This window comes from Aquarana catesbeiana, linkage group LG03, assembly GCF_042186555.1.
Source record: "Aquarana catesbeiana isolate 2022-GZ linkage group LG03, ASM4218655v1, whole genome shotgun sequence".
Lineage (NCBI taxonomy): Eukaryota > Metazoa > Chordata > Amphibia > Anura > Ranidae > Aquarana > Aquarana catesbeiana.
The window spans coordinates 570,972,770-570,997,127 of record NC_133326.1 but is presented as its reverse complement, the minus strand read 5'-3'; the positions used below and the strand labels follow the sequence as shown (position 1 = coordinate 570,997,127).

Sequence of the window (24,358 nt, the reverse complement as noted above, 5' to 3'; positions counted from 1 at the left end):
TATTATGACGCACCTGAAAGTTTATAGACAAATGACTACATAGGTATCCCATTAATATTACAATTGTACATTTATGGTAACAAGGGGTGTTACATAGGCAGGCTAATTCTAATCAGGACTCGAAAGAATGTAAACATGTACTGAAAACATTATTAGTGCTGTGTGCACAGTGAGGGCAGTGTGCAATACATACAAAATAGAATACAATTATATACAGAACTTACAAATTTGCATTACACAGTGTCAGTAGTTTTTTATTTTTATTTACAGTTTTTTTCTATTATTTATATACAACATTATTATTATGGCCCCAATACATTTATATATATAAAAAAAAAATAGTTTGACCTCTGTGCAAAACTAATATGGACCTTCATCCTTCATAAATGCATGTGTATCATACAGCTTGTAGTTATCAATACTGATAACTGTATCGGTGGCTGGGTGTCACACAGGAATGCTGATGTCATACCATTATTTTCCCTAACATGTATCCTCCTCACCGGGACTTACACAGTGGGTGTGATTATCATCCCTGATAGCTATTCTATCTCCATTTAGGAATGTGTATTTGTTGCATAAATGTATATGTATGTAAACCCATATGTAAATCTGTTTTTCAGTATGTTTAATATCATATCGCACTTCATACAGATAATTGTTTGTGAATCAATTGCAAAGTTTTTATTTTTCCTGAAGATCCTGCCAGTAACATCACTTCTTGTTGCAGGCTGACCACACTAAAACACTGCCTTATATTTAGCAGAAGCAGCATCGGCCTGCCATATGTGCTTGTTTCGTTGGCTGTTGGGCAGTCTATCCATTCTGATAGGCAACCCAATAGCCAACTGAAGGAACACATGGCATGTTGACCACGCTGCTGTTACTTTCTAGGCAGTGGCTTAGCGTTGTCAGCCTGCAAGAGGAAGTGCTGTTTCTGGAAGGATCTCTAGATAAGATATATTGAAAATGATTTGTTTAGGAAAACTACAGTATGTACAGAGAATCATGACTTCAGATATACTGAAATACAGATTTTGGCAGACAGAATCCCCTTTGAACCTGCACTGGACAGTTGGAAAACGAATGTCTGGATCTTGTTGCGTTTGCGGCACAACACAGACAATAGAGTTATTTACTAAAGCTGGAGAATGCAAAATCTGGTGCAGCTCTGCATGGTAGCCAATCGGCTTCTAACTACAACTTGTTCAATGAAGCTTTGACAAAAAAAAACAACAAACTGGAAGCTGATTGGTTGCTATGCAGAGCTGCACCAGATTTTGCACTCTCCAGTTTTAATAAATCAATCTGTTTTTGTTTAAAGCTCTTGGACAGGGATATGCAATTAGTGGACCTCCAGCTGTTGCAGAACTACAAGTCCCATGAGGCATAGCAAGACTCTGGCAACCACAAGCATGACACCCAGAGGCAGAGGCATGATAGGACTTGTAGTTTTGAGACAGCTGGAGGTCCGCTAATTGCATATCCCTGCTCTTGGAGAAGCGAGGGCCATTTTTTTTGCTAATTACAATGCCCCTTGTGTCTTTTCAGCGATTCGATTCGGGAGAATGCCTCGTTCAGAGAAAGCGAAGCTGACGGCAGAAATTTTGACCAGCGAGCAGGATATCAAGGACTCTCAGATGGCTGACCTTCTGTCCCTAGCCAAACTCCTCTATGACGCCTATCAGAAAAACTTCAACATGAACAAATTAAAAGCTCGGGCCATTCTCACGGGGAAAGGCAGCAACCCAGTAAGTCCTCTTCGAATTGCTGTTCTCCCTGCAGAGACCCAAAGGTTCTCTTTTGATTGTGGCAGCCCTCAAGGTCACTCTGACCTTCCCTGAACTTGTGTGTAGACTGTGCAGTGCAGGTGTGTCCTCTACTGCTCGCTTTACTGATTAAAAACTCTACACTCCCCTCCAACAAATACAGAAAGTTTCATTGGATAGAAGACTTGTTGTTACAAAGGAAATGACATTGTGGCTTACATAAAAGAACAATCAGTTACTTGTGCAGATTTTTATGGAAACATTTCAGTACTGTAGCAAAATTGAATGTAGCTTTGATAAACCTTTGTAGTTAAAGTGACCCTGTCACATTTAAAAACAATTCCCAGCAGTTATGTAAAGAACAGAGGAAATACCAAGGGAGGACTAAACTGAGAGGGCGGAGGTACATTTGCCTCCTGGGCCAGTATATATAATAGCTTGTTAGTTTTACCAGTGCACTTTTGCCCTCTCTGTTCATTGTAGGTATTACACTGATCCTAGCAGGTAAAGTCATAAGTAAAAAGTTACTTTGTTATCCTGGCTCAACCTTGTAGCCGCTCTGTATGCAGGGCAGCGTCTGGTTAATAGATACAGAATAAACATACAAAGTTCAGGCACTCAGAGTTTGTGAATGAACTAGTTCACCTTGCAGTGTACCTGTATGGAGTCACTCACAAGTATTTATACCTAACCTCTATGCTACTTTCTGATCAACAGCCTCTGGGGCAAATGTTTCAGTGCAAACATGATCGGGATTATTCTGTTAGGCTGTACAAGGATCAGTGGCATATGCAGAGGGCAATGACTCTCAGCAGCCAATTAGGCTGCAAAGTATTAAAGTCAGGCATGTGGAAAAGGAGAGTTATGATTTGTTCCTATGGGTTACTGCACTTTGCTTCTGGTCCTAAACATTGAAACATGAGAACACAAACATGGGGGCTGCCATTGTGGATTTGTTTTTTAAATTGTATAATAACAAAAACAGCCTTGGCCAGAAGTTTTGAGAATGAAACAAATTTTATTTTTCACAAAGTCTGCTGCTTCAGTGTTTTAAGATCTTTTTGTCAGATGTTACTATAGTATACTGAAGTAAAATTGCAAGCATTTCAGAAGTGTCAAAGGCTTTTACTGACAATTACATTAAGTTTCTGCAAAGAGTCAATATTTGCAGTGCTGACCCTTCTCTTTCAAGGACTCTGCAATTCACCCTGGCATGCTGTCAATAAACTTCTGGTGATGGCAGCCCGGTCTTGCATATTCAATGCTTGGAGTTTGTCAGAATTTGTGTGTGTGTGTGTGTGTGTGTGTGTGTGTGTGTGGGGGGGGGGGGTTTGTTCACCCACCTCCTTGAGGATTGACCGCAAGTTCTCAGTGGGATTAAGGTCTGGCGAGTTTCCTGGCCATAGACCCAAAGTTTCCATGTTTTAGTCCCCAAGCCTTACGGCAAGGTGCTCCATCATGCTGGAAAAGGCATTGTTCCTCACCAAACTGTTCTTAGATGGTTGGGAGAAGTTGCTCTCGGAGGATGTTTTTGTACCACTCTTTATTCATGGCTTTGTTCTTAGGCAAAATTGTGAGTGAGCCCACTCTCTTGGCTGAGCAGCAACCCTACACATGAATGGTCTCAGGATGCTTTACTGTTGGCATGACACAGGCTGATGGTAGCGATCACCTTTTCTTCTCCAGAGGTTTTTTCCGGATGCCCCAAACAATACAGAAAGGGGATTCATCAGAGAAAATTACTTTACCCCAGTCCTCAGCAGTCCAATCCCTGTACCTTTTGCAGAATATCAGTCTGTCCCTGATGTTTTTCCTGGGGAGAAGTGTCTTCTTTGCTGCACTTTTTGACACCAGACCATCCTCCAAAAGTCTTCGCCTCACTGTGCATGCAGATGTACTCACACCTACCTGCTGCCATTCCTGAGCAAGCTCTGCACTGATGGTGCCCCAATCCCGCAGCTGAATCAACTGTAGGAGACGGTCCTGGCACTTGCTGGACTTTCTTGGGCGCCCTGAAGCCTTCTTTACAAATGCAGTGGAAATGTTTTTTATGGGATTAAGTTCATTTTCATGCCAAAAAGAGGGACTTGGCAATTCATCTGATCACTCTTCATAACATTCTGGAGTATATGCAAATTGGCATCATAAAAACTGAGGCAGCAGACTTTGTAAAAATTTAATATTTGTGTCATTCTCAAAACTTTAGGCCACAGCTGTACAAGTTACCAGTCCCAGGATGTAGTAGCTGTGTTCATTCTTCCAGGCTTTCTTTCCTTTATTTTCACCCGGTGAGTCCTAGGATGAGAACACTCAACCACTGCATTATATCTATGGAGAAGCAGCGATTTAATGCAGGAAAGAACTATAGAACACCCTTCCAGTAGCATAAAGGGGAGGTGTTCTATAGACCTTACAGAGAGGTGGGAATAATGTAGCTAAGACGAGTGCAGCATGGGCAGTGAGTATAAGAAAGTTATCAACTAACAAGATTTCTAGCAGGATCAACAGGCATTTTTTGCACTTATTGAACAGATAAAACAAGACATTTTCATATTATATAACCACTTGCCAAGCGCCATATAGGAGATTTACTGCTACAGTGTGGCCGTTGTGTGCAGAATCACGTGTAAAAATCACGTGATTCTGCACTTCCGCATAGGGTGCGTTCTGCTTCTGCTGTGATTAGTTGCACCCGCCGATGGTTTAGGAGAGAGGCAGGATGGAGCTCTACATATGTAAACAATGCAGAGCTTCGTCCTGACAGCAGGGATGTGATGGATTTTCTTTGCCTGCTTTTTCATCACATCCCTTAGTGAAAGCACCACACAGTGTACACAAAAACACTGGTTAGGCACACATTTAACCCCTTCCCAGCCAGTGTCATTAGTACAGTGACAGTGCATATTTTTAGCACTGATCACTGAATTCGTGTCACTGGTTCCCACAAAGTGTCAGTGTCAGATTTCCACCGAAGTACATCGGCGTCCGCAGAACTTCTTACCTCTGGGGGGGGGGGGGCATCACTTTAAGGTCACCTATGCAGCCTCACTGTGCCCGTCAGTTGCTGCCTCACTGTGCCCGTCAGTTGCTGCCTCACTGTGCCCGTCAGTTGCTGCCTCACTGTGCCCCTCAATTGCTGCCTCACTGTGCCCATCAATTGCTGCCTCACTGTGCCCATCAGTTGCTGCCTCACTGTGCCCATCAGTTGCCTCACTGTGCCCATCAGTTGCTGCCTCACTGTGCCCATCAATTGCTGCCTCACTGTGCCCATCAAATAGGGCCTCACTGTACCCATCAAATAGGGCCTCACTGTACCCATCAAATAGGGCCTCACTGTACCCATCAAATAGGGCCTCACTGTGCCCATCAAATAGGGCCTCACTGTGCCCATCAAATGGGGCCTGTACAGTATGTCTGTATATAGTAGGGGTGGATGGTGTTAGTATATATAGAAAGGAAGAAGGGTGTATATATAGCTGTATTTAGGACAGATGATGTATATCTGCAGTCAGTGATGATGGAGGAAGGTCTCTATATACCGGAAGGAAGATGGGTGTATACAGCTATATATATACAGGACAGATGATTTATACTGTATCTGCAGTTAGTGATGATGGAGGAATACAGGAAGGAAGGTAGATGTATATAGCTGTATACAGGAGGACTGGATATGATCTTTCCAGCAAATGCATTAGCTTCCACTTTCAACTTTCCAATATGCAATGCTCCTCCTAAGTTGTTACTTGGCTGGCTGTGGTTCTTTACTCACTGCTGAAGGTATGTGGCATGCCAGTCCAGTGTGCCACTTGACTTCAGGATTTATTCCTGTGATGATGAGGGCAGCCTAGGCAGTGGGCAGCAACGAGCCCTCCTTGCTTCCTGAGTTGGACCTCCTCCTCCAGTCCTCCGTAAGCGCTGTGCACCACTTCAGTCAGTGCCAGTCCTCAGTCCACTTGAGGGGGCGGCGCCATGTCTATACTGACAGTCTGCACTGCACGTGACTCACTGGAGGCTGGAGCTGAGTGGCAGAGCCATCACATCGGATTAGAGCAGCAGCCACGACAGCAGAGTTAGAAAAAAGTCAGCGGCGGGCCCTTGCCGACGATTTCTGGAGGGAGGAGCAAGCCCCCCTTGTGGACGCCCATTCCGCAGTATCACTGTCCCGCTATAAGTCGCTGCCATTACTAGTATAAAAAATAATTAAAATTCCAGTATATATGCCATAGTTTGTAGATGTTATAACTTTTGCGCAAACCAATCAATAGACGCTTATTGAAAAAAGCACAGAAAAACGCCTCTGTGTGCAATGTTTAATATGTAATACAATAAAAGTATCCAACACTTACATGTGAGAGTAAGTACAGATGTGCTCGTTGGAGATTAGTATCTCACAATGTTATTGCTGGTGTCAAGAGCGTGTCCAGAGGAGTACCAAGTCCGGGCTGTGAAAGTTGCAAGGAGCCAGGGAGGAAGCCGGCTGTTTCGTATGGAGGAGATGGTGACAATCTGCTCATGGAACAGCGTGTGACGTCAGCAGGCTCAGTGTTTCCAGATCCCACTGACGTCACACGCTGATCCAAGAGGCACTTTTCTGTGCTTTTTTTCATGTAGTTATCCTGAGTTGGCTTCACTCTTGAGAAGAGCCTGCTCATCTTCGTCAAGTTCTCAAGAGCCACTATCTTCCATAATTGATTGGACTTTTTATCCTTACCCATGGACTTTTTATAATTGATTTTATATACACCTCCAGCCCTGCTTTTATTCATTTACTTTTTTTTATTGTGAGTCACTATGTTGGTATCCTGAGCGCTAGCATTTGCGGTTTTTGTTCAATATACGCTTATTGGGGTTTTTTTTAACTTTTTTTTTTTTTTTTTTTTTTATTGGATATGCCTTATAGTATAAAGTAAAAAATATTGTTTTTGTTTTTTCTGTTTGTTTTTTCAAAATTGTTCAAAAAATGTATGTACAGTGCTGCATGACCGCGCAATTGTCAGGTAAAGTAACACAGTGCTGTATCACAGAAAATGGCCTGGTCATGTAGGGGGGTAAATCTTCCAGAGGTCAAGTGGTTATTTACCAGACCTAAATGAAGCAAATAATAGAAGTTGTTAGGGTGTATATATACTTGAATCTCATATTTTCTATCTACATTTGTCTTCCTTGCAGCCATTTGTGATACATGACATGGAGACATTGTGTATGGCAGAGAAAACACTGGTAGCTAAACTAGTGGCCAACGGTATTCAGAACAAAGAAGCTGAGGTACGCATCTTCCACTGCTGTCAGTGCACTTCTGTGGAAACTGTCACAGAACTTACAGAGTTTGCCAAATCCATCCCGGGTTTTACTGACTTGGACCTGAACGATCAGGTGACTCTATTAAAATACGGAGTCTATGAAGCCATGTTTGCCATGCTGGCTTCTGTGATGAACAAAGATGGGATGTTGGTGGCCTATGGAAATGGTTTTATTACTCGGGAGTTTTTGAAGAGTTTGAGGAAGCCCGTTGGTGACATGATGGAACCGAAGTTTGAGTTTGCCATGAAGTTCAATGCCCTGGAATTGGATGACAGCGACATTGCATTGTTTGTTGCTGCTCTTATTTGTTGTGGAGGTAAGACTTTCTTTATATGAAAAGCTATCATCAGAGTACATCTTGCCACTGTCACAAGAGCAATAACGTCTTACCCTCTTCCTAGCCATGCATGCAGTCATAGTTTTATTGTTAAATTACCCAATGTGCAGAGCTACATTAAATTAGTAGACTCGTAATGAAAAACGGTGTCCACAAATCGCAAAATGATTCACGTCCTCATCTAGGTGCTCTGTCCCAATGACGCTGTGTCCCAGGCTGAGTCCTGAGATCACAAGATCACCCTTATTTTCGTTAAAGAATGCAAGGTAATGCAAAAGGTGAACTTGTCTAGATTGCCTTTACTGGGAACAGATCCCAAGGGTGCTAACACAGCCCATCTGTGGATAGATGTGAAGAAAGAAATCCTTGCACTCCTCAATATCTTTTATTTAATATATCACATACACATCACACACAGTATGGGGACAATAAGTGTTAATGCGTTTTACGCTATAAACGGTGCTTATTCATAACCACCTTGTAATGAGCAAGTGCTGTTTATTGCCAAAAACGCATTAACATTTAATGTCCCCATACTGTGTTTGATGTGCATGTGATATACTGTATTCAACAAAGACATTGAGGAGTGCAACACATTCTGGATTTCTTTCTTCACAACTCAGAGCAAGGTATTACAGAGTAGACTGAGACTGTGAGGATAGGACTGCACAGAAAATGGGCGTGTTCTGGGCAGGACCACCTGGAAAGTGGGCGTGATCTGGAAGGGACTGTTGTAAAGGAGGGCATGATATGTGTGGGCCGTGGGTGCCACTGCTTCAAAGACTGGGCTGAAGATGTTGGCAAGTATGATGCAGTTATCAGAATATAATTTGTCACCTTGAGAAAGGGGACCTGTGTGTCCTTAAAATGTTGGTAGAACGCTGTACGGTTGCATATGCGGTCTCAGAAAAAATGAGAAGATCTACCATATGGTTTGCTGGCCATTTCCTGTATTTCGTTTTTTTTTTCCCCATCTGTATCCCTTTGGGGTGGATTTTCTTTCACATCCTGTCTCAGAGACACAACAAAAAGTGAGAGAAAAACTCTCCAAACTGAGGAGACATCCGGTTAGACAGGTTTAATTGAAATAGGCATCCCAATTTTCCTACGCTGGTGACAACTGGAACATAAATGGCAATGGCATGCATTAAAAAGGGGATTAATTCCAGAGATAAAACGATAATTCTCCCGCTCTACAATACTCTGGTCCGGCCGCACCTAGAGTATGCTGTCCAGTTCTGGGCACCGATCCTCAGAAAGGATGTACTGGAAGTGGAGCGAATACAAAGAAGGGCAATAAAGCTAATAAAGGGTCTGGAGGATATCAGTTATGAGGAAAGGTTGCGAGCACTGAACTTATTCCCTCTGGAGAAGAGACGCTTGAGAGGGGATATGATTTCAATATACAAATACAAATAATTCCCTTCCACAGGCGGTGGTCTCAGCGGGGGCGGCGCATCAATAGTTTCAAGAAACGATCAAATAAGCACCTGAACGACCGCAACATACAGGGATATACAATGTAATACTGACATATAATCACACACATAGGTTGGACTTGATGGACTTGTGTCTTTTTTCAACTTCACCTACTATGTAACTATAAATCAACAGAGAGGGTGAATGTCCTTCCCCAGGGACATGGCAAGAAGAACCTAATAGTCCATACCTACTTTATCTAAAGCTTAAAACAAAGTCTTCTTGGCTGTAGATTTATTACTAAACTATTTTCCACGACAGAACAAAAGAAGTTGTGTTTAATGAAAAAATATTGGTTGACATCTGATGTTTATCCTGTACAAGAGAGCTTTGTGGAATTAGGTGGCATGTTTTTCCTAAATCGGTAGTGAGTCCAGTTTTGTCTTTTTGGAGCTCAGTAAGCTTTGCAAAGAACATAGTTGAGAAACTCTATTTTTAAATTCTGCATAGTACAATGTAAAGGTTTTTCATGCTTTTGCAATCATCGATTTAGCTGCTGCAAAGATGTACTGTAGGTTTTCAGCTGGAACTGGCTATTGCAAAATAAATCGAGTTTTTACGCAGGAGAGCTTCTACTGGGTTAATTTGAAGTCAGAAACACAGGGGTTTTTGTATTTTTTTGGACCAAAGCGTTTACACAGTTTGGCAATCCCACCAAATATGTCCAAAGGTGCCCTGCAAGGAGCATCCTCTGAAACAAGTTGCAGGATATGAAGGGATTGTTTTAGATATTTGGGAAGAGACGAAGTGCCAGTAGTTTCTAGTTTGTGTCAACTGACAGAACTTTTGGACATCTGAATTTTATCAAGACTAACTGTCACTTACCTGGTGGAGGACTTCTCTTGCATCTCTTGTCCAGCACCACTTGAAGTGGTGACAGCAAATATTAGGACACAGAGTGGCCCAAGGGCCTGATATTGGAGGTAGTACCAGCTGTCAGATGTGTGGGTCAAACCACTGGCTCGGACCAAATGCAGGAACACAACAGTACCCAAGTAGGATGCAGGAGCATAGCCAACACAAATTGAGGGTCGGTAACAGCCAGACAGCAAGGTAATGAATCAAGTTGCAGAGGCCGTTTCAGGATACAAGCTGAGATTGTGGGGTACAGCATCATAGCAGAAAGCTGAATCTAAAATACAGGCTGGGAAGGACCAGATCCAAAGACGGATCAGAGGGCAAGCTGGGTTATATACAGGAAGGTGGAAGCAGCTATTCTGGTCGCAGGTTAACGTGAACTAGCTGAAGACCACTTGGCAATCTCTCCATGTCGGTCTCCAGTTTATGTAGGCCATTTGGCGCCAACACTCACACACAGTTTAAAGTGACCCCATGTATAAGTCCATGTGTCACAGTATGCACACCAAATATGCTGGTCATATGATGTGCAGAGTTCTCTTCAACGCTGATCTTTAGTGATCTTCACTGAAGTGGTAACATCAGCACAATTTCACTGTAAAAGCAGACCACCACATTAGTGTGAACCCTGGGGTTGGGCCTGTGATGCTCTGCACTCACAGATAGTCAGACAATGGGCATAATTTAGCCCAGTAGAGGATCAGCGCTGGATTGCAGAGCAGGGACTCTGCACAAAACATATTGCAGAGGTGAGCACTGCGGCAACATCTACTTTTTTATTTTTAGAAGTGCCTGGTTACCTATTTTGTTTTTTTGTAACTGGAATTGGGTTTTAACTCATTAATACACCTACTCTTTTGTCATTTAACAGACCGTCCTGGACTGCTCAATGTCCCTAGCATAGAGAGAATGCAAGAAAACATTGTCCATGTACTGAAGCTTCACCTCCAGTCCAACCACCCAGATGATGGCTTCCTCTTCCCAAAACTCTTGCAGAAAATGGCCGACCTGAGGCAGCTTGTAACGGAACATGCCCTCCTTGTCCAGACCATCAAAAAGACTGAAACCGATGCAGCTCTTCACCCATTACTGCAAGAAATCTACAGAGACATGTACTAGGGGCTGGAGGAATTGTTTCAAGTATTTTTGTTTTTAATTCACCGTTCTGATGGGAGCAAGGTTTTACCTAACCATTTTCCTCCTCTCGCGGGTTTGGTTAAAACGCATCTGTGCCTTTCACTTTGCCAGTGCTAAAAAGACAGCGGTTTTCCAGTTCTTTTAAAATGTGTCACAAAGACAATATCCTGAAAACAAACTTCCTTGTCATATTCGTCTTCCTAAAAAAAAAAAAAAAAATCCAAGAAAAGGACTATATTTTAATTTTGTCACAGGATGTCTCCGGTTTTACAAGCAGTCTAGATTTAGAAGATAATCTAGCAATATTTAAATCAGGTTTAACTCAGGTTAATCCAAGGAGAGGATGTCCTTGGTATCATGGTACTCCACTGTCCTTACACTTTCTGACCTACCATTTCATAGACAGTCTAAATCAGGAGCCTTTATGTCTTTAAAAGCAGACTTGCCATCATCTTGGTTAGATCACGGTTTGGAGTATCACACAAATATTTATACTTCTCAGAAACTATTGTTGCTCACTGCCGTCCTTATTGAAACTTTCCAGCACATCGGACGTTAATGGCGCTAAATGTGTTCTAGCAGAACACATTAGAGTTCGGGGAATGAAGATACCATTGGCATTTTTGTTTTTTTTACTAAGTGCAAATGTATGAAACTTTGATACACGGGTAAAGTTGGCTGCTTCTACACAGAGAAAAAGTAAATTTTTAATGGTGAACAAGAAGATTTGGTTAAGGCACTATAAGATGCATCTCTGCCATGGGCCTAGAGATGGGCTTTCAGGCTCCCTAAACTGAGAAATAGAGAATTTTATTACAGAATTTTATGTTCAATACTTAGAAATGTTTATGGAATATATTTGTAAGGTACTTTGATATAAAAGAAAAAATAAAAGTTATTTTGTAAAGCCTGCACACTACAAAACCTACAGCACATGATCGCAAGTAGTGCAAAAGGGATCTTTACTACCCGAGAATATGTTGGCGTATTTTTGAAAAAGAACCAGATGATCAGCTGGAATCCTTTTTGAGGGGAAAAAAATACAAAAGGTCACACTAAAATGTACTGAAGATGGATTGCAACGTGATTTTCTATCCTTTTTTAATATTCAGAAACTCATTGGGGGCATTTATCAATTCGGCATAGCATGTCAAAACAGAAGCAGTGATATAAATTCACTATAATTATACATAAATTCCTCTCTCAGCTACACAATTAAAAATACAATTGAGAGCTTTGTGTTATCTCTTTGGTAAGTTAAGACAAATATCTATTGATCCTGCCAGAAATCTTGGGAGCTGATAACTTCCTGTGACTGTTTTTATGCTGTGCTGCTATTGAATAGTGATTAAAAATCCTCATCTTAGGGCTGGAAGTGTTCCCAGCAGAATTACCAGGTAAAAATAAAAGAAAACCGTAAAAAAATAATAATAATGTAGCAACCGCATCTAAGGACTGATGAGCTGCAATATATTAAATTTTTGTTTTACTTAGATATACTTCAGGCTGGGTTCACACTAGTGGGATCATAGATATTGCATGTGATTCACACCGCATTGCTGTGCAGATCACATGCGATGTCTGTGCAATGCAAATTCAGGCATAAAAACTGTATGGCTGAAATCGCATTGTATTTGCACCAAAATGGTGCAGGACCCTTTTTTTGGTCCACACTGGAATTGGATCACATGGGTGTTGCTCCTGTAGTATTCAAGGCTATGGGATGTTTGTACAAGGCAGCTCAGTGCTAGATTTTTACCCAGGTTGGGCTGCAGACAGTGTGAAGCTGGAGCTGTATGAGGAGGGTAGGTACAGATCAAACAGGGACACAAATGATTTTATGGGGGGGGGGGGTGGAGGAGTGAGGGTTATTGAGTAAATGTGAACTTATTTTGTGCATCTGTTTGAAGTAATACTCTGCCTCATCTTTTCTTTGCTAAATCTGTTGCAGACCTGTATAAAGCTGGATACACACTATACGATTTTTCTTTAGATTTACCAAAACCTTATAATATGAGGTCAAACCTAAACACTTTCAATTTGTATGCAATTAGGCAGGCCCTTGCACTACATAGTTGATTGTAAATCTAAAGGAAATTGAACAAAAGTTGTAGAGTGTGTATCCAGCTTAATGCTGGATGCACACTATACAATTTTCTGTATATTTTTTTTCCTTCAGACTTACCAAAACCATATAATATGAGGTCAAACCTTTAATTTGTTTGCAATCAGGCAGGCCCTTGCACTACACTGTTTTGGTAAATCTAAAGGAAATCTGACAACAGAAGTTGAATAGTGTGTATGGGGTCTTACTCTGTCTCCGTTGGCAGTGCAGAATTTCTGGCACAGGGGTAAAAAATACACAGAAAAAAAATGTTGAATAGACTTTGCTAAATGAAAGGCAGCCTTATTTGCATCTAATTGTGTTGCTTATGTGCATAATAAATGTCCCCCATTATATTATTTGTTAAAGGCTAAGTTCTCTTTTAAGACAAAAATAATAAATCCACATATTTTTGCAGGGAAAAAAATGTGCACTTATTTTTTCCTACTGAACCCTGCAAAGCATTGCACCCATGATCAGTGCATCTCAGGTGCAATGTCAGGTTTATGCAGACACCTCCAGCTCTCTGTCCCTACACCTGTAAAGGCTTTCAGTTAAAATCTGGACAAAGTGTCCATTAGGAATTATGAGTCCACCTGCTGCAGTAGAGGATGGAACTTAGTTTATTCATTCATAGATCTCTGTGAGTGAATGCTGCGCCGATCATGAATGTGAAGCAGGTGCTTAAGAACATGGTACACCCCAAATACAGGTGTAACATGTAACATATTCTTAAAAGTGAGCTTAGTTTTAACAAAAAAGGAGGAAGATCCCTTTTCCGATGTATTTGTTTTAAACACAGTATATATAACAAATTCTGTCCTGACAAAATTTAGAACCCGTTTTAAGAGAATGCACTGCTTTGTGTTTTTGGTTGTTGAATGTTTTTTCTCAGGGATAATTTTTTCACTTTTTTTTTTCCTTTGTTTTTCATATCCTTACAAATAAGTTAGGAAAGCACCTTCTGAAAATAAATCTATACAGTTGTAGACAACCTGATCTGTCAGCTACAAATTTAACAAAGCCATAACCTGTACAGCGATCAGTTATAGGTGCTTAATAACAAATATACAAAAATTGGAAAAAGATTCTGAGATTACTAGACAGAACCCTTTTTTTAAACAGATTAAACGGTAGGTCACTAGAGGCAAGCTCTCACTCTTGGGAAGAAGTTTTTTTTTTTTTCAGTTTTTATAAATGAGAAAGTATCATTTGTTCAGCAATAAACTTGGTTGCCTCCTAAATTTGTCCATGAGCCCTAAATGTTGAAACATTAACAGAGCTATATACAATGAGTTAACTGTATTGTAATGAGCCTTTAGAATAGTACACCGATTGAACTGGGATACAGGCGGGTTAGACCAGTGGTTCTCAACCACAGTCCTCAAGTACCCCCCCCCAACGGGCCGTGTTTTGTGAACTTCCCTTAGATAAAATAGTTCTTAACAATACCATGTCATTGATATTAATTTAAAGCAGCTGTGCAATGTAAAGGAAAACCTAAAAATATGGCCCGTTGGGGATACTTGAGGACTGAGGTTGAGAACCACGTACAGACGATCGGACATTCCGACAACAAAACCATGGATTTTTTTTCCGACGGATGTTGGCTCAAACTTGTCTTGCATACACACGGTCACACAAATGTTGTCGTTAATTCCGAACGTCAAGAACGCAGTGATATACAACACGTACGACCAACCGAGAAAAATTAAGTTCAAGAGCAAGTGCGGCTCTTCTGCTTGATTCCGAGCATGCGTGGAATTTTGTGTGCGGCGGAATTGTCTACACACGCTCGGAATTTGTGAAAATTTGAGATCCAGCTCTCAAACATTTGTTGTCGGAAATTCCAACAGCAAATGTCTGGTGGAGCCTACACACGGTCGGAATTTCCGACAACAAGCTCACATCGAACATTTGTTGTCGGAAATTCCGACTGTGTGTACGCGGCATAACACTCAAGTTCTGCCATTCACAGCTAGGGTTCCTCCAGAGGAGGTTGCTAGGGGTTTCTTGAGGTATGGCTATGTGACCTCCCATCTGATGGTGCCTTCATATTTCCAGTTCCATCCCCACTTGGTGGAGCCAGTATCATGAAACCAATGATAATTTCAGCTGACTGTAAGGGTGTCATTGTAACCACCACTGTGGTCTCAAGGTTCTCTTAAAGCGTTTGTTAACCCCCCAAAAAAAAAACTGGATTTTTATAACAGCTTACCTGTAAAATCCTTTTCTTGGAGTACATCACGGGACACAGAGCCATAGTAGTTACTATGTGTGTAATAGGCCACCTTCAGGTGATGGACACTGGTACAACCTAAGACAGGAAGTCCACTCCCTATATAACCCCTCCCACTACTGGGAGTGCCTCAGTTTTTTGTAGCAAAGCATTATACGTGTATTAGAAGAGGGGAGGGACCTCTGTGTCCCATGATGTACTCCAAGAAAAGGATTTTTACAGGTAAGCTGTTATAAAAATCCTGTTTTCTTTATCGTACGTCATGGGACACAGAGCCTTAGCAGTTACTATGTGGGATGTCCCAGAGCAATGCCAACAGAGGAGGGAGACACAACAAAAGTAGGGCACCATAAGACTAGAGGACTTATACTGCTGCCTGCAGCACAGTACGCCCAAAGGCGATATCCTCATGCCTTTTTACATCCACCTGTTAGAATCTGGTAAATGTATGGACTAAAGACCAAGTTGCAGTCTTGCAGATTTGAGCCATGGAAGCTTGGTGATGCACTGCCCACAAAGCACTAACAGCCCTAGTGGAAAGCGCTTTGATTTGAGAGGGTGGAATCTTCCTCTTCAAACCATAAGCTTGAACAATTACTTGCCGAATCCATTTAGAAATAGTAGATTTCGATGCTGCCTGTCCTTTTTTAGGACCTTCAGGCAACACAAACAAAACATCCGTTTTTTTTAATCTGAGTAGTTGCCTTCAAGTAAACTTTGCTCTCACCACATCAAGAGAATGTAGTGATTTCTCTTCCGTAGAAAAGGGTTCTGTGTTTAGATGAAAACCAGACACTACCTTCGGTAGAAAGTTAGGATGAGGACGCAGTACTACCTTATCCTTGTTGAATAATTAAATATGGCTCTTTACAAGAAAGAGCAGACAACTCTGATACCCTTCTTGCAGAAGATATGGCTACCAGAAAAACTAGTTTCCTTGTCAAAAGGACCAAGGGAATATGCCGTAACGGCTCAAAAGGCTGTTTTTACAATGCCGACAGAACTAAATTCAAGTCCCAAGGGTTCAGGGGTGACCTAACCGGACGGATTAAGCCACGTTACCCCCTGAATAAAGCTACGAACCAAAGAATGCAAAGCAAGTGGTCGTTGAACTAATGCCAATAAGGCCGAAACCTGGCCTTTGATAGTACTCGAGGCCAGCTTCAATTTTAACCCCATATGCAGAAAGTCAAGGATTCTACCTATGGCATACTTCCTGGGGTGCTAAACCCTGGATCCACACCAGGAAACGTATGCCTTCCAGACTCTATAATATATGATTCTGGAGGCCGGATTCCTTGCATTAATCAAGGTAGATACCACTGAACCTGACAGCCCATGCTTCTTCAGAATGTGGGACTCAATAGCCAAACCGTTAAATTTAGCGTTTGTAAGGTAGGATGGAATACCGGACCTTGCGAGAGAAGGTCTGGACGTGGTGGTAGGGTCCATGGGTCCCCTACCACCATCCTTATGATCTCTGCATACCGAGATCTTCTGGGCCACAAGAATCACCGACTTCCCTTCCTGCGAAGAAACCGTGGAAGCAGCAGAATAGGAGGGAATGCATAAATCAGTGAGAACTGATTCCATGGGAACACTAAGGCATCTGTTCCGCATGCTAGCGGATCCCTTGTTCTTGACACAAAGCTGTCGATTTTCTTGAACCTGGATGCAAACAGATCTACATCTGGGAACAATTGATCTGAGAAAACGAGGAGACGAGGACTCTCGGAACTCTAGTTTGTACCCTAGAGTTATTGAGGAAGCCACCCATCTGTCTCGAAACTCTTCCTGCCAGACCCTTGAGAACTGCAGAAGTCTTCCCCCCACTTGAGCGAGCGGGGGTGCCCCTTCATAAAGAGGCTTTAGTATTTTGTTTTGTAGGTTTCCTTCCCCAGGACTTCTTTTGTGTCCTAAAAAGACACTGAGTGGATCCGGTTGCATAGCCTGCCCCAGCAAGGAATATTCCAGTGGAGCTGAGCATAGGACATGTTTACTTGTGACCAATACCTAAGACACTGGTGAAAAAAACTAAGGTACTCCCAGTAGTGGGAGGGGTTATATAGGGAGTGGACTTCCTGTCTTAGGGTGTGCCAGTGTCCATCACCTGAAGGTGCAACAAAACATAATGCATAAAAAGGATGATGTATATTAATAGTAATACAGTTCCATGCAGATACGAGAATATAATAAATGAATATCCTTAGGACGATAGTGCTTAATAATCATCCAAATATCAAATGACAAAGAGTCCAAAAAATCATCCAGTGAGATTCCACCATTCAAGCGTGATGTAACATGCCAGTATGAGTGACTGATCGATGTGCCCTCCACCGTTATAAAGGCTGGCCTCTCACCTGGTAACCAGGACCCTTTAATTACAGAGGGTCAGATAGGCATTCCCATAAGGGTCATAGAGAGATGATGCACTCCAAATCAGCAAACAGGACTTCCGTCACATAGCAGGTTAATGAAGATCAGGGTAATCTGTTATAGGAGAGCTGAGATCCAATCCCGTTATAATGTCAACTTGCAACGTTCAGCTCCTGTAAGAGCCCATTCACACAGGGACGACTTGTCAGGCGACCTAGTCGCCTGACAAGTCGCCTCCCGTTCTGTGCTATGGAACCGTTCTAAGGGGAGCAACGCAAGTCGCTCCGACTTAGAAAAAGGTTCCTGTACGACTTCGGGGGCGACTTGGGGCGACTTGCATAGACTTCTATACAGAAGTCGTTCTGCAAGTCGCCCGGGCAGTCGTTTGCAGGTCGCCTCGCTGAGGCGACCTGCAAGTCGTGTTGCCCCTGTGTGAATGGGGTCTTATAGGAGAGCTGAGATCCAATCCCATTATAATTTCAGTGTGCAACGTTCAGTTGCACACGTTCTGAACCCTGGTGTTCAGCTGCTCATTTTACATACACGCGCTGATTTATACTTTTATTTAATCACCTGAAGGTGGCCTATAACCCATATAGTAACTACTATGGCTCTGGGTCCTGTGATGTACGATAAAGAAATATATCCTGGTCGCTTAAAGCAGATTACACAGCACAGTACTTGTGCTGTGTAATCTGCCCCCCTCTAAACTGTAAAAAAAAAAAAAAAAAAAGACCCTGAATCTGCCACTTCCTGTATAACCTCTCTAACGATAACCAGGGCTGCTCCACCCTGATCACCGTGGTCAAAGTACATCCCTCTGTCATACACTGCCTGCTCCCCCCCCCCCCGCCATCTCCCTCTCTGTCTGCCTGGCCCCGCCCCCCGCCGCTATTATTGTAAAAATAAAAACTTAAATTTGTCACTGCCAGCCCCTCTATTAGAGGCTGGCAGAGCACACCGTGTAAGTTGTTTTTTAATAAAAGAGGGTTCTAAATACCTAATTTCAGCTGTCTTAAGGCCAGTCACGTGACTCGCAGCCGCTTTACAGCTCCGATAGATGGCTTCTGCGGAGGAGACGAGCAGCCGGCTGATGTCAGAGGGAGATCACGGCCCCTCCCGCAGAAGACATCCATCGGAGCTGGAAAGCGTATGCGAATCACGTGGCCGGCCGGAAGACAGCTGATCTCATTTTTAAGAGGTCCTGTCATGCTTTTTTTTCTATTACAAGGGATGTTTACATTAAAAGAGCAGTGAAAAAATAAAAAGGTAAAAATAATTTAAAAATTTTTTTAACCGTGCCCCGTCCCGCCGAGCTCGCGTGCAGAAGTGAGCGCACACGTGAGCAGCGCCTGCATATGAAAACGGTGTTCAAACCACACATGTGAGGTATTGCCACGATCCGTAGAGCGAGCGCAAAAATTCTAGCCGTAGACCTCCTCTGAAACTCAAAACATGTATCAAGTAGTATCAATTTACTCGGCGTAACATTATCTTTCACAATATAAAAAAATTGGGCTAACTTTACCTTTTTTTTTTTTTTTTTTTTTTTTTTTAAATTAAAAAAGTGTATTTTTTCCAAAAAGAGTGTGCTTGTAAGACAGCTGCGCAAATACAGTGTGACAAAGTATTGCAACAACCGCCATTTTACTCTGTAGGGTGTTAGAAAAAAAATATATAATGTTTGGGGGTTTTGGTAATTTTCTAGCAAAAAAAAACTGTTTTTAACTTGTAAACACCAAATCTCAGAAAGAGGCTCGGTCCTTAAGTGGATAATGTGATTTTTAAAATTTTTTTTTGCATTGGAGGTTTATTGCTTTTTAATAGCCAAAATTTAGGTGCGGCTGAAGTAGAGAGGTAAAGTCAAACTAGACCGCTGTGAGTACAGGAAGCTCATCCTAGCTCCAAGCAATGTCAAGGGAGAAGATCCATAAGCCGCACAGACCCAAATGCTTGAAGGGAGATGAATGGCAGCTTCAGCCTGGACTCCAGCCAGGCCAACACATTTTGCTCTGCACCTTGAGCTTAACCACTTCAGGCCCGGAAGAATTTACCCCCTTCCTGACCAGAGCACTTTTTGCGATTCGGCACTGCGTCGCTTTGACAATTGCGCAGTCGTGCGACGTGGCTCCCAAACAAAATTGACATCGTTTTTTTCCCCACAAATAGAGCTTTCTTTTGGTGGTTTTTTATCACCTCTGTGGTTTTTATTTTTTCGCTATAAACAAAAAAATAGCAACATTTTGAAAAAAACGCATTATTTTTTATTTTTTGCTATAATAAATATCCCCAAAAAATAATTAAAATTCTTCTACATATTTTTGGTAAAAAAAAAAAAAAAAAAAAATCGCAATAAGCGATTATTGATTGGTTTGCGCAAAAGTTATAGCGTTTAGAAAATAGGGGATAGTTTTATGGCATTTTTATTAATAATTTTTTTTTTTTTACTAGTAATGGCGGCAATCAGCGATTTTTATTGTGACTGCGACATTATGGCAGACACATCGGACATTTTTGACACATTTTTAGGACCATTGTCATTTATATAGCAATCGGTGCTAATAAAAGGCACTGGTTCCTGTGTAAATGACACTGGCAGTGAAGGGGTTAACCACTAGGGGGTGGGGAGGGGTTAAGTCAGTACTAGGGAGTGTTTTCTAACTGTAGGGGGGATGGGCTAGCTGTGACACGTCACTGATCTCTGCTCCCGGTGACAGGGAGCAGAGATCAGTGACACTGTCACTAGGCAGAACAGGGAGATGCTTGTTTACATCGGCATCTCCCCGTTCGTCCTCTCCGTGAGGCGATCGCGGGTATCCCCGCGGCGATCGAGTCCGCGGGACCAGCGACCCGACTCACGGACGCAATGGCACGGCGGGAAATTCAAATGGGACTTACAGGTAGGCCCATTTGCAAAGCCGTGCCATTCTGCCGACGTACATCGGCGCCGGTCAGGAAGTGGTTAATCATGGGGATGGGCGTGGCCTGGCTGGAGTCTGGGCTGAGACTACCATTCCACTCACTTCATGCGAATGGGTCTGTTTCATGATGTGCAGCTTATGGAACTTTTCCTTTGACATTGCTTTTTAAATAGCCCCATACTTTATAGGCTAATGCAAGAATCTGAATACCCAGTCTTGAATAACTACTGTTAGGGAGAGGTATAAAATTATTACATTTGACCCCTTTTTAGCTTACACCTGACACCTCACTTGGCCTGAGCTTTAGATACGTTTTCATGCTTTTAGTGTCATACCTGTAGGCCATTTGGTCCCCCGGAAGCCTAGATGAAAAACTCCCAGTTAGCAATCCCCAAATACCGTTTTACTGCTAGAACATGAAAACTGTTGGATGTGCAAACCAATGGTTTATCCATACAAGTCTATGGTTATGCTACACCCACTTGAAGCAGGTCAAATGCAGATCAGTTGTCAATGAATTCTGAACAATCTTATAAGCATGTCAAACCAATGGCATCAACTGAAGCTCAAAGGTCCCAAGTAAAGCTAAATAAGAGGACAAATTTTAAATACTCTAAGACTGAAATATGGGCTAAACAAATATTGTATAAATACAAGAGGCATAATTATTCCTACCTGAATAAGATCTATGCAGTAATCAAGTATTAAACAACGCCTACACTTTGTCATAGTGCAGGAGCTTCCTGTAATAAAGACCGGTCACTGCGGCTCTCCTTGTGCAGGGTAACTGGTCTTGTCTCCACCCCTAACTGTAATTTCCTGCAGGCAGTTTGTAGCGGGTGGAACCTGTTGGGCCCCTCCCACAGCTCTTCTCTCTACACTACTACTTTCACAAGGTAATAACTGGGTTTGCAAAGGCTTTTGGCGCACACAAAGTGAATTTATATACATCTGAGATTGAAGAATATATTTAAAGCAAATTTTTCATACCCAGAGTTCAAATTTTGGCCTCATTCACGCGACTATGTAGAGATATACAGCACCTAGAATGAGTGCATTTGTACAGCCAGTAAGCCTATACCAATCAATGGCAGGCGGTCAACTGTTTGCATGTAAATCGCATATTAAAAGGTTACATGCAGTTAGGGACAGATCCCTGGCCACTCATTTTTGACTGGTGGTGGCATGTAGCTGCTCAATGTATTGTTGACATGTGAACAGTCTTGGCTGCTTGTCATTGATTTTGTACAGGTTTGCTGCCCGCAGCTGATTGTGTCCACCGCCATATAAATACACTCCTTGGTGGTGTACACCACACATAACTAATGAGAATAATTCTTAAGATTATTGCAAAAATCCAATTGTGACATGTCTTTAACACTTCGGTTGCACCAAACGCGGCTTTGAAATCGTACGTCACTTGAAAAACGCAAGATTTCTAAGCCGTGTGTCAGTGCAACTTCAGGAGCAACTTTGAAGACATCTGTGCGACTTGTCTATGCAAGTTGCACCTGAACTTGCAAAAACTAGTGCAAGAGTTACTTTCAAAACCGACCGTTTCCATTGCGGACGATAGGGTGCGACTTGTCATTTAAATTGGTAGTTTAAAATTACATGACAAGTCACACTGGTGGGACAAGGGGCTAAGAGAACCAGACCTGAAACAATATAGTGACATTGCTGTGTTGATCGGGGCTACTTCATACTCCTTCCATCTTTGTGGCAATATGGCTTTTTCTGTATGTAGTAAAAGGGAATTCCTATTAGTCTTCCATTGAAAAAAAAGTTCTGTTTTTTTTTCTTATTTTCATTAACAATACAAATTTCTATTTCAGACTTGTATTGGTAAAACTAACACTTTATTGAATTGCTGCTTTTATTTTCCATGTGCAAAAAGATGAAAAACAATGTGCATAATGGCAAATGTGTAGTTGATGAGGCATTGTAAAAAATGAAAACTAACTTTTTAACAAATTGTTTAAACTTGTAACTTTTCGTGAGGGGAGGGCATATCCAAAAGTGGGGATGATGGTGCAACATTTTATTTTTTTTAATGTCACATTTACAGTAGTAAAACAATGGTTTTTAAGAATCTGTTGTTTGACATTTGCTTTAAAACAAAAGTGTTGCCAGGTTTTTTTCTGTCCATCCTGTTTTGTCTCATTAATAGTAGGGTTGCACCAATACCGTTTATCAGCAAGTATGAGTACTGATTTCTTTTGGTCAGGTATTCGCCAGTACCAAAACTTTGCAGTGCAATTTGCATCAATACACAGCAAAATTGTCGTAAATCGCACTGCAAAGATTTCCTTTCCGAGTTGCATGCGATTTCCCCCACTACGTGTGTGTGTGTGTGTGTGTGTGTGTGTGTGTGTGTGTGTGTGTGTGTGTGTGTGTGTGTGTGTGTGTGTGTGTGTGTGTGTGTAAAAAGGGAAAAGCGCCATCTAGTGGGCAGTTTCGAAAATGTTAGAACTCACAGTACATATCTGGTCACATTCAAAATAATCTACATAGGTGTCCCAGTCCCGCCGATGGTAGTAAATCAGGGCTGCTGGAGAAGTTCCAGGACCCCCTAAGTATAGGGTGGAAGTGGTGTCAGCTTGGGGGCGGACCGCCGCTACATCTTCTCCGGCACTGTATGTACTGTGAGTTCTAATATTTTTAAACCACTTCCAGCCCACAGACGTCATATGACGTCCTGGGCTTTGGGCGGGTATATCTGAATGATGCCTGTAGTTACAGACATCATTCAGATATTGCCGGTTTCAGGAGTCGTTGGCAAATTGCATGCGATTCTTTGCAGTGCGATTTACGTCCATTCATTTTGTATTGACACAAATCGCATCGCAAAGTATCAGTTTCGGTATCGGGAGCATTTGGACGAGTACGGATACTCACATAAATGCTTGTTATCGGCACCGATACTGGTATCTGTGCATCCCTAGTTAATAGTTCATTGGTTGGGGGGGGGGGGGGGGGGCGCCGCTGGGGACTTCTAACAATGCATGATTTCCAGATTGCCCTCCAGGATCACTTATTGTGCGACTTTTAAAGCTCAACAAAAATAAAATGTGCTGAATACATTAGAAGTGCATCAAAACAAAAGGTGTGCAGACACGTAAGTCTTACAGTTAATTTTTTCTACAAAACACTCAAATCCCAAGTAAAAAAGCCTGTCCCATGCCAGCATGCTACAAACGGAGTCCTACTCTTGTTGCAGAAACAAACGTCTCTCTGCAGAGGTCTGACATGCCCCCTACTGACTAAGTTCAAAAGCACTCCAATCAGCAGGGTGCTTTACTGATTAGAAAGCTATTGATCTGACTCTGAGCAGGTTGTGTGTCAAGCCACTGTAGAGAGACCACTGTTTCAACACATGTAGCAAGGGCCCTTCTCTACAGCATGCTGGCAGGGGCTGGTTTGTAAACAAAACAAACTTCAAGACTTTTCACTTTTGTTTTAATGCACTTGGAATGTATTTAAACAATTTAAACTAAAAAGTTCAATTGGGCATTAAGGGGGCATTTACTAAAACTGGAGAGTGCAAAATCTGGTGCAGCTGTGCATGGTAGCCAAACAGCTTCTAAGTTTGTCCAACTAAGCTTTGACAATAAAACCTGGAAGCTGATTGGTTTCTATGCAGAGCTGCACCAGATTTTGCATGGTCAAGATTGAGCAAATCAAGTGTACTTCTTATTATCTAAGTCAGGGGTCTCAAACTGGCGACCCTCCAGCTGTTGCAAAACTACAAATCCCATCATGCCTCTGCGAGTCATGCTTGTAACTGTCAGCCTTGCAATGCCTCATGAGACTTGTAGTTTTGCAACAGCTGGAGGG

The 24,358-nt window shown here is 42.2% G+C and overlaps 2 protein-coding genes across 12 annotated transcripts in view; one reads left to right on the top strand and one right to left on the bottom strand.

Annotated features, from left to right (window-relative positions):
- Positions 1 to 22,613, top strand: part of PPARA (peroxisome proliferator activated receptor alpha) — a 127,799-nt gene extending 105,186 nt beyond the window's left edge. For all 6 annotated transcript variants that reach the window (XM_073621894.1, XM_073621897.1, XM_073621898.1 and 3 more), the window contains 3 exons: positions 1,552 to 1,751; positions 6,939 to 7,386; positions 10,616 to 22,613. In XM_073621894.1, the coding sequence (XP_073477995.1) occupies positions 1,552 to 1,751; positions 6,939 to 7,386; positions 10,616 to 10,863 (896 nt within the window). In that variant the 3' untranslated portion in view covers positions 10,864 to 22,613. The remainder of the gene's footprint in view (positions 1 to 1,551; positions 1,752 to 6,938; positions 7,387 to 10,615) is intronic.
- CDPF1 (cysteine rich DPF motif domain containing 1) overlaps positions 1 to 24,358 on the bottom strand; it is a 143,680-nt gene that overhangs the window by 86,244 nt on the left and 33,078 nt on the right. The gene's annotated exons all lie outside the window — the stretch shown is intronic.